At 34.2% G+C, this 14,056-nt stretch overlaps 1 protein-coding gene across 1 annotated transcript; it reads right to left on the minus strand.

The window, feature by feature from the left end:
• Positions 1 to 4,863: 4,863 nt before the first annotated feature.
• On the minus strand, positions 4,864 to 8,837 carry LOC122299400 (auxin efflux carrier component 1-like). The gene is made up of 6 exons (XM_043109657.1): positions 7,070 to 8,837; positions 6,694 to 6,931; positions 6,477 to 6,562; positions 5,945 to 6,102; positions 5,457 to 5,533; positions 4,864 to 5,354 (listed from the first exon to the last, which is right to left on the minus strand). The coding sequence occupies exons 1-6, from the start codon at positions 8,250 to 8,252 to the stop codon at positions 5,288 to 5,290; spliced, it is 1,809 nt and encodes a 602-aa protein (XP_042965591.1). The 5' UTR covers positions 8,253 to 8,837; the 3' UTR covers positions 4,864 to 5,287.
• Between the last annotated feature and the right edge of the window lie 5,219 nt (positions 8,838 to 14,056).

Consider the following 14,056-nt stretch of genomic DNA (forward strand, 5'->3'; position numbering starts at 1 on the left):
TTTCTACAGTAAATGTAGAATAAATAATCAGAACTGATTCCAATTAAGTTAGCCGTATATATCCAGAAGAATATTGAGAATAATTGTAATAAATACCAATTCAGTTTCTGAAGAGCAATGGAGAGGCATCTTGACCAGCTGCATATATGGTTGTCTTGAATATGCTGATTATCATGCAGGGCATAGAGGAGGAAAAGTGACCTAAGAGGCAAATGGGCAGAATAATGAAACTGGCGTACAAATCCATAGTGCATGCTGACAGCTTTGCCCATATTGCATGCTTAGTAGGCACGCCCTAGAAAACAAAAACCATACAATACGGCAACCTAATATTAATCAAGCTCCTGAAAGCTGAAATCTAGCTAGCTACCTGTTGCATGCGCCTTTGTGCGTGGGGGCTATGATCACATGCATGCATTTAAGCACGTGCTAGCTTAGAGCATATTAATTAAGTGATGATCATGCTCAAGATCATGTACAGCCATCAGTGCTAGTGCCAAACACATCATATTTTAAGTATTATAGGTACGCGAGCATGAGACTATATATGGCCAGCATGCCTACAAGTTTTTCTTTCTTTTTTGGTTATAAAGGCCGGGTCGAGGGTTCGAACCTGGTTCTTCCATTTAGAGATCAGACCTAATGCTATTTGATTCAAAGGACCTTAGCAAGCGTGCATGGCTACAAGTTGATCATTCTCAATTCATTCCACATTGAAATTAATCTAATCAATTACAACATGCAAGTTGATCGCTTTACCAAGTTTACCTTGTGCATGTAGAAACTGAAAAAAAAAAAAAATGGCTGTGTTGAAAATTTTGGGGAGTAGAAGCCCCTGCCATCAAGAACCAAAATGCAAAAGAATATATAGGTTTTAATCAAGTTTTCTTATCAACATCGTTATTACAAAGTGAGGCAGAAGAGATCAATGCTAGAGGTGAAGGGTCCTTTTTCACTATGGAACTAGGGTGAATGAATTTGGTGAAAAAAATGAGACCAAGTGCTTCCTCTAAGGGAAGCAATGACGATTTTGCCAAATCATGCGCACGAACAAGTGGAATATTATAATGTTTTAATATAAGTACCGTTATTCTAAAACCTCTACACTACATACTATTTACGTAGCATAATTTAATTCGAAAGATAGATTTTAAAATTTGAATCTTACAAATTAAATCTTACCATTTAAGTGATATGGATGGTGTGCTTTATATACCGACTTAAGAATAGAATAATTCATTCTAATGTAGATGCATTTTTAAAAGAGTTGTAAATGATTTGATAAATGTAGCTGATATATGTAGCTGATCTTCTTTAGTTGAGAATTTTGGGAATGAGATACTAAAGAGCTGCTAGACTTCACCTGCAGCTGAATTTAAGGTGGTTAGGCACTATTGGCTCAAGTGTGGAGGGTTTATCTGTTGCTATTTAGATACATAATGGCAATATAAGAGCAACTTTGATCTCTTGTTGCCAATCACAACTGATCTCTTACGACGGTCAGGTGAGTTTGCTTCAAAATGATTTTGGAAAACAAATAAAACAAACTAGAACAAGCAAGAAGTTAAAGGAGTAATTAAAGGGAGAATAAAAAATTCATGCATGTGCTATATATATAAATGGTCTTTATTTAAAATGGATGTTTTAGCTTTTGAAAATTTTGTAGGTCAAAACTTTTAACTTACAAGGAAAAAAATGATAAAATAGATTTTGGGCAAAGTTTCGAGTTATTTCAAAAACTAAATACATGTATTTTTAGAACAAGCGAAAAAATTGTTGTGAAAATGATGCAAGAAAAGTAAGGACAAATTACGAAATCAATCACATGACACAAAGATTTATGTGGTTCACTAATGTGCCTACGCACGTCCACAGAGTTACAAAAGATTTATACTTGAGAAATGCCAAAGAACACTATGGGGAAAAATTACAATGCTCAAAATGGTCATACTGTTAGTAATAAACATATATATATTGGGTTACACTAGGGCTGAAAACCGAAGGTTCGGCATTGGTTTCGATGGCAAACCAAAACCCCACCGACACATTAAATATCCAAACATCTCGACCAAAACCGATCGATAGGGAAGAAGAGAACCGGCCGGAATTTGATCGGTTGGCACCGATCAGTTCGATGGTCTGGGAATCGGTTTCCCACTTTCCATTGGTGCAGTGGGAGTTCAATGGAGAGGGAGGAGGAGGTGGTGGCTCATGCCCACGTGCAAGGTTGTGAGTCACGTTAAAGTCGAGAGAACTTATTTGTGGAGTGAATGAGTCTAAGAGACAGAGTAGAGAAGAGAGTCTCTGAGAGAGAGAGAGAGAGAGAGAGAGAGAGAGAGAGAGAGAGAGAGAGAGAGAGAGAGAGAGAGAGAGAGTCTCTGAGAGAGAGAGAGAGAGAGAGAGAGAGAGAGAGAGAGAGAGAGAGAGAAGAGGTGACGACGAAGGAAGAAAAGAGAAGAAGGGGGGTGTTTCTTCGAAGGCTAACCCTAGACTAAACGGCGCTGTTGCATTTATTTATTTTTGTATCCTGATGACGTTGTTTCACTTAAGTGAAGTGAAATGGCGTCGTTTCATTTACATATATTTGAAAAAAAAAATAAAGATAGCTGACGTCAGCCTGTTCAGCGGTTTTTTCCTAGGTCCAACTTCAAACCGAACCGACCGATCGGTTCTTTGACGGTTTCGGCCGGTTCCCTGCTCCTACAGCCGGTCTAATTGGTTCTGGCTGATTTCTCGATTTTCTGTACAGCCCTAGGTTACACAACGGAAGCCCTAATTTTTCAATCACGTGTTATTCGTTCGAATGAGTCTCAAACAAACTTTTTGTCTGAGTGTAGCTCTAGCAAACTTTCTGTCTGGCATTTCTTAAGCCACACAAAAAAACTCCCCAGGGCGAACACAAGGCTTAGGCTAAATAGGGTCGCCACAAGAATAAATTACTAGACTCCACAAACCCAACAAAAATGCTATCTGCATTTTATATTTTTAAGAGGCAAAGGGACTTACTTTAAATTATAGGGGACAAAAAGAGTTTTTTAAATAAAATTTGTATAGAGGGATAATAAGAGGGATGGTGGGTTTTCCAGATTTTTGGGGGACCCTTTGTATGGCTTCCTCACGAGAGCATCCTCAATGGATTAACCAATGTTAAAGGACACTTTTGATGGATATGAGATGAATTTTAGCTTTTAGCTATTCCAGTCACATAAGTTTCCACATTGGAATATCTATTTTTTTCTTATATAATAATGAAATAATATAAGATGAATTTCACTTTGACTATTCACATCAACCTCCATATTAAATTATCTATTTATTTATTATATAGTAATAAATTAATTAATTTTTAAAAAAATATTTAATAGTTTTTAATTATATATTAATTTATTTTATTTTATCATTTTTTACCATTTAATAATTTATTTTATTTGAGTTGTATGTGGTGGATTTTCTATAGAAACTATGGATGCAGTTGAGTGGAATGATGAAGAGAATGATGAAGAGAAAAATATTGGATAAAATAAACATTTGGTAAAGCTACAGTAACAAAAAAAATTTGGAAATAATTTTGGTGTTTACTGTAGCTAAAGTCCAAATATTTAGATGTTAGATAATCCATTGTGGTAGTATTTTAGGATCTAATAACTAAATAGGGAATGAATTTAACATTTGGCTAATTCATTGAGAATGCTCTGAGCTCTACTCTCTTCCCAACCAAGGTCTTGTGTCGATATCCGACCTAAATTCCATTAGTACTACTGATATTGATATTAGTCTCAAAACATGAACCAAAATACTTTGAGATATTAAAAAATGCTTTGATATTTAAAAGATCTAAAATATCTTCTTCTTTTTTTTATAAATTAAAAGATCTAAAATATCTTTAAAACCAAAACCAAGTGATCTCAATTATATATGAGAATATTCCCCATATATACTCTCAAAAAAATAGATAAATAAAATAACGGAAGTACTTAATAAAGATATGTATTGAATGGCCAATAGGAAGAGGCCTTCTTATATAATCTTTTTTTATTTTTGATAATTCGTAAGAGTTCAAAAGGATGTCATCCAAAGCAACAAACATAGACCAACAGTGAAAAGGAAAGTTGTCAGGAAAAGGCATTGTGTAACTAAAAAGAATGAGGGGGACGAAGAAAGGAGTGATAAAAATAAGAAAAAAAAGGAAGAGAAACTTTGGATTGTGACCATTGTCTCCCAATATTCTAAAGAGGTCTAAATCAAATCAAACCCCATCTCTCATAATGGAGGGTCCCTTTTTGCACTATCTGCTTAATTTACCTTCTGAAAACATATCATTCATAATATAGCCCTCAAAAACCTCCCTAAATCTCTCAATATTTCTTTCTTATAAAGCTAATTATTCTTAATTACAAAGGCCATAAAATTCCTCATAAAAAGTAATTATGCTTATAAATGGGAATAGACAATCAACTTTCTCAACTTTTGACTTACTGATTAACAAGTTGTGACTGAAGAAACGTGTCTTCAAATTTGATTAAGGTGGATAGTAAGTTAAGATGAGATATTATTAGAATATTATTTTTTAATATTATTATTATTTTAAAATTTGAAAAAGTTAAATTATTTATTATATTTTATACGAAAATTTGAGAAAATTGTAATAATGAGATGAAACACTTCTTATATCAAGGATTTTTTGCGAGTCTACTTATAGACACAGCAAATATACCACATAATTGATGTAGAAACTTACCACATCAGTTGTTACAAAAAAATTTATGTTTTGACTTTCTTTTTTAGTAACTATAGTGAATCATACAGTAAGGTGTATGTTTAGATATCTATTTGTAAATGGCAAAACTCAGTAAACAAACAAAATGGTCAAAGAAAAGAAAGCTTGAAACCTTCAGCATTCATTCAAGTAGAGCATTAGACAATAACATGAGGGCATCATTACATCCACTCACTTTCCTTTCCTCCTTTCCTTTTTCTTTTCCTTTTTCTTCTTTCTTTCTGTTGCTTTTTCTGAAAGGCTAAATTCTAGGAAGAGAACAGAAGGAAATTCTGGTTTATAATTAACTAAAGCAACATTTTTTTTTTTAATATATATAAATTGACTACAAACATGATTTTACAATTTTACTACCAAGACAATTCAAAAGAAAAGATTCATCATTCTCCGATCCTATTCCTCATTATGCTTCTGGTTTTTATCATCATCTGTCAGGCTTTTCCTTGCACTACATTGGCTTGCTTGAGCTTTCATTGATGCATGCCCTGTTCTCTGATGATTTCCACCATTTCATAGCCCCAACAAAATATAGTAGACAAGCGTTATGGGCAATGCAATTAGCATCCCAAATATAACACTGCAAAAAAGAAAAGAAAAAAAGAAAAAATCTCTCAGCACACACAAAAAGAATGTAGGGGAAAAATCTAAGGATTTTAAAGTGTCAGGAAAATATACTCACGCTGTGCTGAGAATGTCAGGATGTACATTGTACTCCTTGGCAAAGACAAAGGGGACAATTCCTTGTGGGAGAGCTGCCTGTGATTTGTTTGGCAATCCAGGGAACATGATCAGGGGCAAAAAAACATGTTAATAATGGTACAGATATTTGTTGTTCATTAACACCTTTCCCTCTCCCAAACAAGTTCTTAATAATGGTTGGACAATGTACTAAGCTCACTGCTTTATTACATTCCTCTTTCCAGCACATGTTATGGATTTTCCAGGAAAGTCTTAAAAAAATAAAAACTCTGAAGACTTAAACGTGGTGCTGTGATTATAATATCATATACAAAACTTTTACTGAAAAAAACATAAAGAATCTTATCAAGAGATAGCTCATATCAATTTATATATATATATATATTACTTTTTCGATGGGGAGTTTTTCGAGCTTATGTAGTTAAGTGGGATTGATTTTTGTCAGGAAGAGAGAGAGAGAGAGGTGACCTGGACAATGGCAACGTGTAAGAGAACGCCCTTAAGGCCAACAGCAATGGAAGCTGCTGCCATGACAGCTGGACCTGCAAGGAATCTAATAGTCATAGCAAAAGCTGCAACGGAATTCCCACATGCTATGATCCTCGGTTGCAAAGCCATGAACAGACCTGTCATTCACATCCAAAATAAAAAAGAAAACATCAGCATGCCCATCACCAGCCTTCATCAGTGATCACATCCCCTCCAATGTCGGACATCATCATCACCACCACTCCTACTCATCGCCACAAATGATATCGATCCCAACATAGACACGGCAAAAAGTGAAAGACAACATATTGTCCAAATCCATAAAGGAACCAAGACATTATCAAAACCACACTGTCGTTTTTCTTTATTTTGCTTTTGTTTACTGGTTTTTGCTTGCTTTCTGAATACTTCTAATAATGAAATATGAGACACTGACTTGCCCAAAAAATATGAGAGAATGGGGAAATATTTTATAGCAAATCTGTAATACAAGGAGGGTGTTGGTACCGACCAAGACTGAACATAGCCATGCCAAGCCCTGCATCTGACAGTATGGCAATGGACTTTGCTACGATGGCTGGCATTTCAACATTCCACCTGCAAGGAAAATATGCAGAATGATCAATATAATTATATAGATATATGAGCATAAATATAAATAGAATTCATAAACTGGAAAAAAATACTTGAGATTTTCATGGTTTGGACGGAGAAGAAACGACAGATACCTGAATGAGACTAGAGACCAAGTGAGGCCGATTAAACTGGAGTATGTGTTGGGGTTTCTGATCAGCTTTCTCCAAACCATGATGAGTATAAGCCTAGTCATGACACTTGCTGGAGGCATGGTTTTGGGTTTTCCATCTCCCACTTTCTCAGCTTCAAGATTGTTCATCTCTCCTTCTCTATTCCCAAAGCTAAACTCGTCTCTCTCTAAGTAGTCCTGAGTCTCTCTCTGACCCTCCACTGATAATCCAAATGCAAACCAAAAGGGTCAACGATTAAAATCTCATTTAACAGATGCTGGAAAGTAAGAAGAAACAAGAACAAAATGAATCTTCAAATGCTTTTCTATAAGAAACACAAGTGAATATAAGAAACTACCTTTTCCTGGAGAAGCGCCCATTCTCACTTCTTTCTGATCATGAGCAACATATTCATGCCCTCCAAAGACATCTGAAACAGGAGAGGCACTAGAGCTCCAAACAAACATATGGAGATCCCTAGCACCATCCTCGCTCTTCTGCTGAGCTTGGCCATTTGGCTTCTTTGCATTTGCATTAGCACCAACATTTTTTGATCCCGTTGGTGAGAACATGCCCGGGTTTGGTGCGGGGTAATGCCCTGCCCCACCTGTGCCTGCATGGTAATGGAACCTAGGCTTGCCACCGACGCCACCATCTTCCTCGTAATTCGAAGGCCTTGGTGTTGGCCCTCGTGACGCTGAGAGGCCATAAACATCAGAGGCACCAAAGTTTGAGTTCCTCCCACCAGCCATCATGGAGTAGAAATCTGTGTGATTGAAACTAGAACCTCTTGGAGTGGGGTTTCTTGAGGATTGCAAGGAGTATATCTCTGCATTGGTTAGATTGGAGGGTCTGGGAGTTGTGGATGACAAACCTTGTGACCTTCTTGAGAAGATATCTGATCTTGAAGCATTGGATTTTCTTACAGTGACATGAAGCTTTCCATCTTCTTTGATTTCAGCTTCGGTTTCTAGAGGCTGCCTTCCATCAAGTGACATGATGTCAGAGTCAACATGGATTGAGACAATGGAGCCCGCAGTGTCTGGGAACTGCTCAGAGATGAGCAATCTGGCGCCTCTGAATTCAAATAAGAAGAGCATCAAAGTGTACCAAATGATGCACTGAAGGACCACAATTTGGACCATCAAACTTCCAGAAAAGTCACCATACATTCCTTTGAGCAAAGGGATGCCCATGACCAAAGTGTTTGGTAGAGTCGAGACTGAGAACAGAGTAATTGCCCATTCCAAGCAGCCCCTTTTGCTCACCTTAGTCCAAACCGCAAGACCAGCTAAAACGATGAGCTTTTGGAGGGTATCAGCAGCAATAAACCTCAAGTTCATGGTGTACGGATCATTGGTGGAGATGAAGTGGAACGAGAGGAGAGGGACTGCAAAGAGAGCCACAAACCGGTTGATACCGGAGCACTGGTCTGGGGTGAAGATCTTCCACCATTTCACTGAGCCATAGGCTAAGATCATGGCCACGTAAAGTGGCACCATTGCAGTCATAACATGGTAGAAGTCTGATAGCGTGATCATCTTTGCTAATTCCTTGTATTACCCAATTCAACAAAAAGTCTCTAACCCCTGAGGAAGAAGGTGAAGTTCAAAAAGATCGGATGAAAGTTGAGGAAGGAGGAGAAAGAAGAGAGGAGATTTTGGTGGTGGATGTGATGATAAAAAGAGTTGGGGGAATGAACGAGCATGTGTTTTGGTTTTCTTTCTGGGGTTGGGAGTAATAAGCAGAATACAGCAAATAGTTTTTCAGCTTTGAGAGTTGCGAACAAGCTTGCACTTGCAGTCCCCAAAGCACGCACACACAGTTTCTTGCTTTCTTTATTTTGCTTTGTTTTTTTGCATTGAGTTATGTTTGGATTTGGGTTTTTGGGGAGAGAGAAAGATAGAGAGAGAGAGAGAGAGAGAGAGAGGGGGGTGGTATTTGATAACTTGGATTTTGGTGTGTGGCTCTATCTTCTATGGGGCTACTGGTTGCATAAAGTAGAGAAAAGGCATTTTGGTTGGCTGTGTCCCTAAGCACCTGTTTGTAGAGCTTTTTTAAGGCTTTGTAAAGAGCCTTACCCTCTTTCTTCTTGGATTCGCTTTCATGGTCATGGGTTGTAGATGAGCTATGGCCATATGTTTGTGTTCTATTCCTTCTATCTGTCAAAGTTTTCTAGCAATTTTGCGAAAAAACCCCTATTTTCCAGTATCTTTTAGAAGTTGGGTGTTTCATAGATGAAATTATTATTATGGGGAGCAGTGATGGATGGGATGAGTGATACCTTCACGTGGACCCTAAATTGTCCATTCCTAACCGTATCCTAATACTTGGCAATTGCAAAGCCTCCAACTCAATGCGTTAAAATCCAGGCATTGACTCGACGGTTTAATTAGGCTGCTGCTGCATAACGCCACACCTTTCCTATTCGTGTCAAGCTATAGCCAATAAAATAACTCAACTGGGATCCTCTTCATTTGGCAACCTTCTTTGGATTGTACCTGAAATAGTTATCTTTTGGGTATCATTAATCGAGTTATTTGTTTGTGGTTGCATGAGATCAGATCTGTGATCTTCGATCTGATCTTGTGTTACATGTGTATAAAAAGTAAAAGGGGAGTTTATGGGAGAAAAGAAATCTGTCTCTCATTTTCAAATGACTCCGAGGTTTTGAGTAATGTTATATATACACTCATAGAGTATGCAAGCACCGCCACTCCATTTGAAAAAAAGTGAGGTCCATCATTACAAATTATAATTATATCTAGCATTACTCAATTTGTAATAAACATGCATTTGATATATACAATCCATTGGTCTTTGATCTCAAGAGCACCAAGATTTTTGAACAAATCTTTTGTATGTGCTTATAATTTATGGGATTCCAATGTTGAAAACATGAAAGTTGAAATCCCCTTCATGATTTTTTTTTTTTTTTTGTTGGTACGTTTAGATCACCCCACTACATCGCATAGAAGCATATATATAAGTTTTCAAGGCTAGAGTTCAAAGATGTTGTTATGGTATTCATTATGACATAATCGAAGGTAGATTAGAGCTTTACTTCTCATTATCTTCCCACACTAAACCTGAGTGGTGTGTGAAGACAGAAGAGATTGTGCTTGGAATTAGATCAAAATAATTAAGTGTAATTATAGAAACACGACTAATTTTTTACAATTTCTTTTACAATTTAATCTTTAAACAGATAGTATTTATGAAAATACTCATACTGTTATAACTATAATTTATAATAAAATATTCCATTTAAAACAGAGTTGCAAAAATATTTTTAAAAATTAAAATCCATCACCACGAGTATGATATGAGAATGATGATGAGATTGTCATATTCAACAGGCCTACGGTTTAATTAAAACATGCCGCCATGCTGCCATGGACATCTCGAGTAATGAATACGGATGTCGGTGCCATGCACATGAATATGTAGGCTATGTAAGATATGTAGAAGACAAGGAACAAAAAAACATTATTTTTTTTTTCTCTATAGTTATAAATTCTTTTCATACTAGCTACCTTAAGTATCGAAGGAACGCATACCATATAAACTTGATGCATGTCTTCCATTTGGTCTCATGTTCCCCCCACTAGATGGAAAATTTGAAACATTCATTCACTCATTCATATATATGATAATTTATATATATTATTGCATTTTCGTAGAGAGATATATAGATAAAGTGCCAATAATAATCGTATTGAAATGGTTTAATAAAAAATGACTTGTACAATCTTAAAGTTTGCAAATTTATGAATTAATGTACACTCATTTAAACAAAACAAAAAAAATAGACAAATTTGGGATCAACATAAAAAAAAAAAAAAAAAAATGATATTTGAAGTCATGAGGATGCAAACATCATGCAATCTTTTTGAAAAATAAGTAAATACGTAATCCACATGAAAAAAAGTTAATTTTTTAATAGTGAATTATACTCTTTTTCAAAAATATTGTACAGTGCTTGACACTCTACGACTATATCTAGTATTATTCAATTAAAATTATTTAATAATTATATATAATAGGTGAAATGTCTCATAAAAGTTATTTCGAAATCTAATTAGAAAAAAGAGAGTACCAAAATAATGGGGTAAAGAAGATCTAGTAGTGCAAAAGGATATATAATATATCTACGTGGAGAATAGAGCAAATGAGCATAAGAATAATATAGGTTTGGAATTAAAGATTTAAAAAATGGAAATGAATGCATCTATCCTCCTCGATCTCAACACTCACAAGAACGACAAACTTATTTGCAAATATTGGCACGCTAAGATATGATTGGCTTGAGAGAAAATAAATTAAGGGTTTTGTTCAATGGAGAGAAGATCGATACATAATCCACCCTAGAAGTGCTAAAAACACATGAGAAACAAGCATGCGTTGAAGTTAATGATCATGGAGGTGTTTGAGGTGGCAAAGAAAGAATAAAAGCAAAATCATGTATGGGGACAGGGATTGGCGTGTCAGTCCCACAAACTCAGTTCAAATTCGAAACCCCAAACACCATGCTTAACTGCACGCACTGCTATAGGGTTTATGTTTTCTATGAGTATTTAAAGGCAATGCGTGCACTTGATTTGTTTAATTGATTATTTGTTTCTCTTTTTGCCTTGCATTTGTCGTTAACATCTTTTTAGGATTTCTTAAATAGATGTTGGACTTTTAGATACATAGAATATAAGTGATTGGAATCTATATATATCTTTTCATCAGTTTAAAATTTTTGAGTAAACAGTAGTTTCATGTAGTGTCAAAATATAAATATTAAGTTTAAATTATTAAAACCTACATCTTTTTGACTATTAGATTAAACTTCTGGAATAAGTGATAATTTTATAATATTTTAATAATTTCACTTTGTTTAAACAATAGGTACATCTGTTATATTTTAGGTAATTTTTATTTAAGTAATTGAGAGTCATATAAAATGTGTTACATTAATCGATGTATATAAAGATGATAAAGTTCAAGACGAAGAAGAATAAATGGAATAACACTCACCATTTCTTTTTGCGAGGTCATAGTGAGAGACACAACCATGCTTTTCATTTTTTGATTGATTAAGACCGGGTTTGAATAGTAAGTTGAGATGAGATAATCTGAAAATTGAATAAAATATTGTTAAAATATTATTTTTTTAATATTATTTTTATTTTGAAATTTTAAAAAGGTTGATTTTTTTTTAAGTATTTTGAAAAAATTATAATGATCAGATGAGATAAGTTGAAATGGTTGCACTGTCAAACCAAACCTACATGTTTTATGAAGATATTTGACTATTCATCTAATATTTAGGCCCCGTTTGGTTACACAAATGAGATGAGATGAAATGTTTTAAATAGTAATGAATAAAATATTGTTATAATATAATTTTTTAATATTAATTTTGTATTAGAATTTGAAAAAGTTAAATTATTTATTATATTTTTTGCATAGAAATTTTAAAAAGTTGTAGTGATGAATTGAGATAAAATAATATGAGATTTTTGGTTTTGTGTAACCAATCCGAGCTTAACCATCTTAATCCAAACCAGAGATCGTGATTCATCCCTTTCTTGATAAACGAGCCAAGAAAAAAAATGGGCGGAGTTCACTCTTGGACATGTGGCCTCTTCTCTTCTTTAAAAAAAAATAAAAAATCTTGAGAGTTATAATAGGGATAGTCATATATATATATATAAACTTTTCATATTATAGGACCATAAAATTTATGGTGGCTTCTTTGCAAAATTGCAGGAAGTATGTGCATCTCACTTCACTTTCCTCAATTTGGCATTGATTAGCAGCATTTTAACTGAGAAAATTAATCTCCCTATTTTTGCATAATTATAAGAGAAATAAATAGTAATGGATAATTATGAGATGATATCAACAGTCATGGACAATTATTCTTTTGTTGAATCCGATTTCTTCATACCCGTGTCTGGGTTGGTCAAGGTACTGCTACGATCCAAGTTGCATAAGGGATCGCAAGACAATATGAGGCAAAGGGAAAAATACGAGATACTCTATTAGTTAGTTTCCCTTTTATGGAAGCGTTAACAATTTATGGACGGTCGTAGTCTCAGTTTTTTTATTTGCAAATTCTTTAATGGAATGAAATAATAATATTTATAAAAATAATGCTATTCGGTCATTTGAAACTTATTGCTTAAATTATTCTCTTGACATAGCACCACCAAGTATTGCCACATGGTTTATTAAGAAATAAAAAATAAAAACATAAACACAAAAGAGATAGAAGAAACCTAAAATTTGAATCTTCTCTTTTTATGTTTTCGAATATCCTTTCGTTTTTTTTTAATATATATAATAACCTACAGGACACCACATGCCACATCAAGAGGGTCATCTTGAGCAATAAGTTTCAGATAGCCCAATAGCAGTATTCTATTCTTAATAATTTATCTTACTATTGGTTTTTTAAGCGAAGAATAATTACAAAAACAAAACAACAAATAACAAAATGACCAATAATTGACAATCAATAAAAACTGGGATCATTTCTTTCATTTCAGTTTTTGTTCGACCAGAATCAATGCAAGTTCTTTTTCTGGGTTTGAAAATATGAAGAATTAAAACATTACACATTATAAAAGAATAATTTTTATGGAGCTAATTAATTAATAAACAAAGGAGCAAAAAGATAAACTAATTTAATTAATGGATTAATTGCCTCTTTTTAAACACATGCTATGTATTGCTGAATGAGATCATCCCAACGTGTAAATAATCCAAACCCATTTTCATGGGATGAAAATAAATTTATTAAAATAAAAATATAAAATGTACAAATTAAAATTCTATTAAATGTATAAATTAAATGTTAGAAAGGATGTTATCTGCATTGGTATTATTATGTTTTTATTTTTTTTTTATTTTTTTTTTTATTTTTTTGAGTCTTGGGTTTAGGAACGAAATTCTACTTTGTTGGAGAACGGGGCATTAATTTTGTGTGGAGGGCACATTAATTTAGTTCTTCAAAAGAGCCAACATTGACCTTTGCTTGGGGACTCGAAAAGAATTATCTACATAAATATATGCGTTTAATTGCATAGAAATTGATCAATATTCAATATCACACGCATGTGTTTTGTTGAGCAATGCGATTGTGCCCTCAAATCAAGGACAATAGCTATTCTTTATAGAGAATTGCTACAAACATAAATAGATTACATAAAAGTAAATTCACAAATTGACGTGATTTTATGTGATTCGTTAGATCTACTTTACAATATGACGTACTACATCAAGTTACATCAGTTCGTGTGTTTACCTTTGTGTAATCTTTTTGTGTCTAAAATATTTCTCCTTTTTATAA

Source organism: Carya illinoinensis, chromosome 16 (assembly GCF_018687715.1).
Source record: "Carya illinoinensis cultivar Pawnee chromosome 16, C.illinoinensisPawnee_v1, whole genome shotgun sequence".
NCBI lineage: Eukaryota > Viridiplantae > Streptophyta > Magnoliopsida > Fagales > Juglandaceae > Carya > Carya illinoinensis.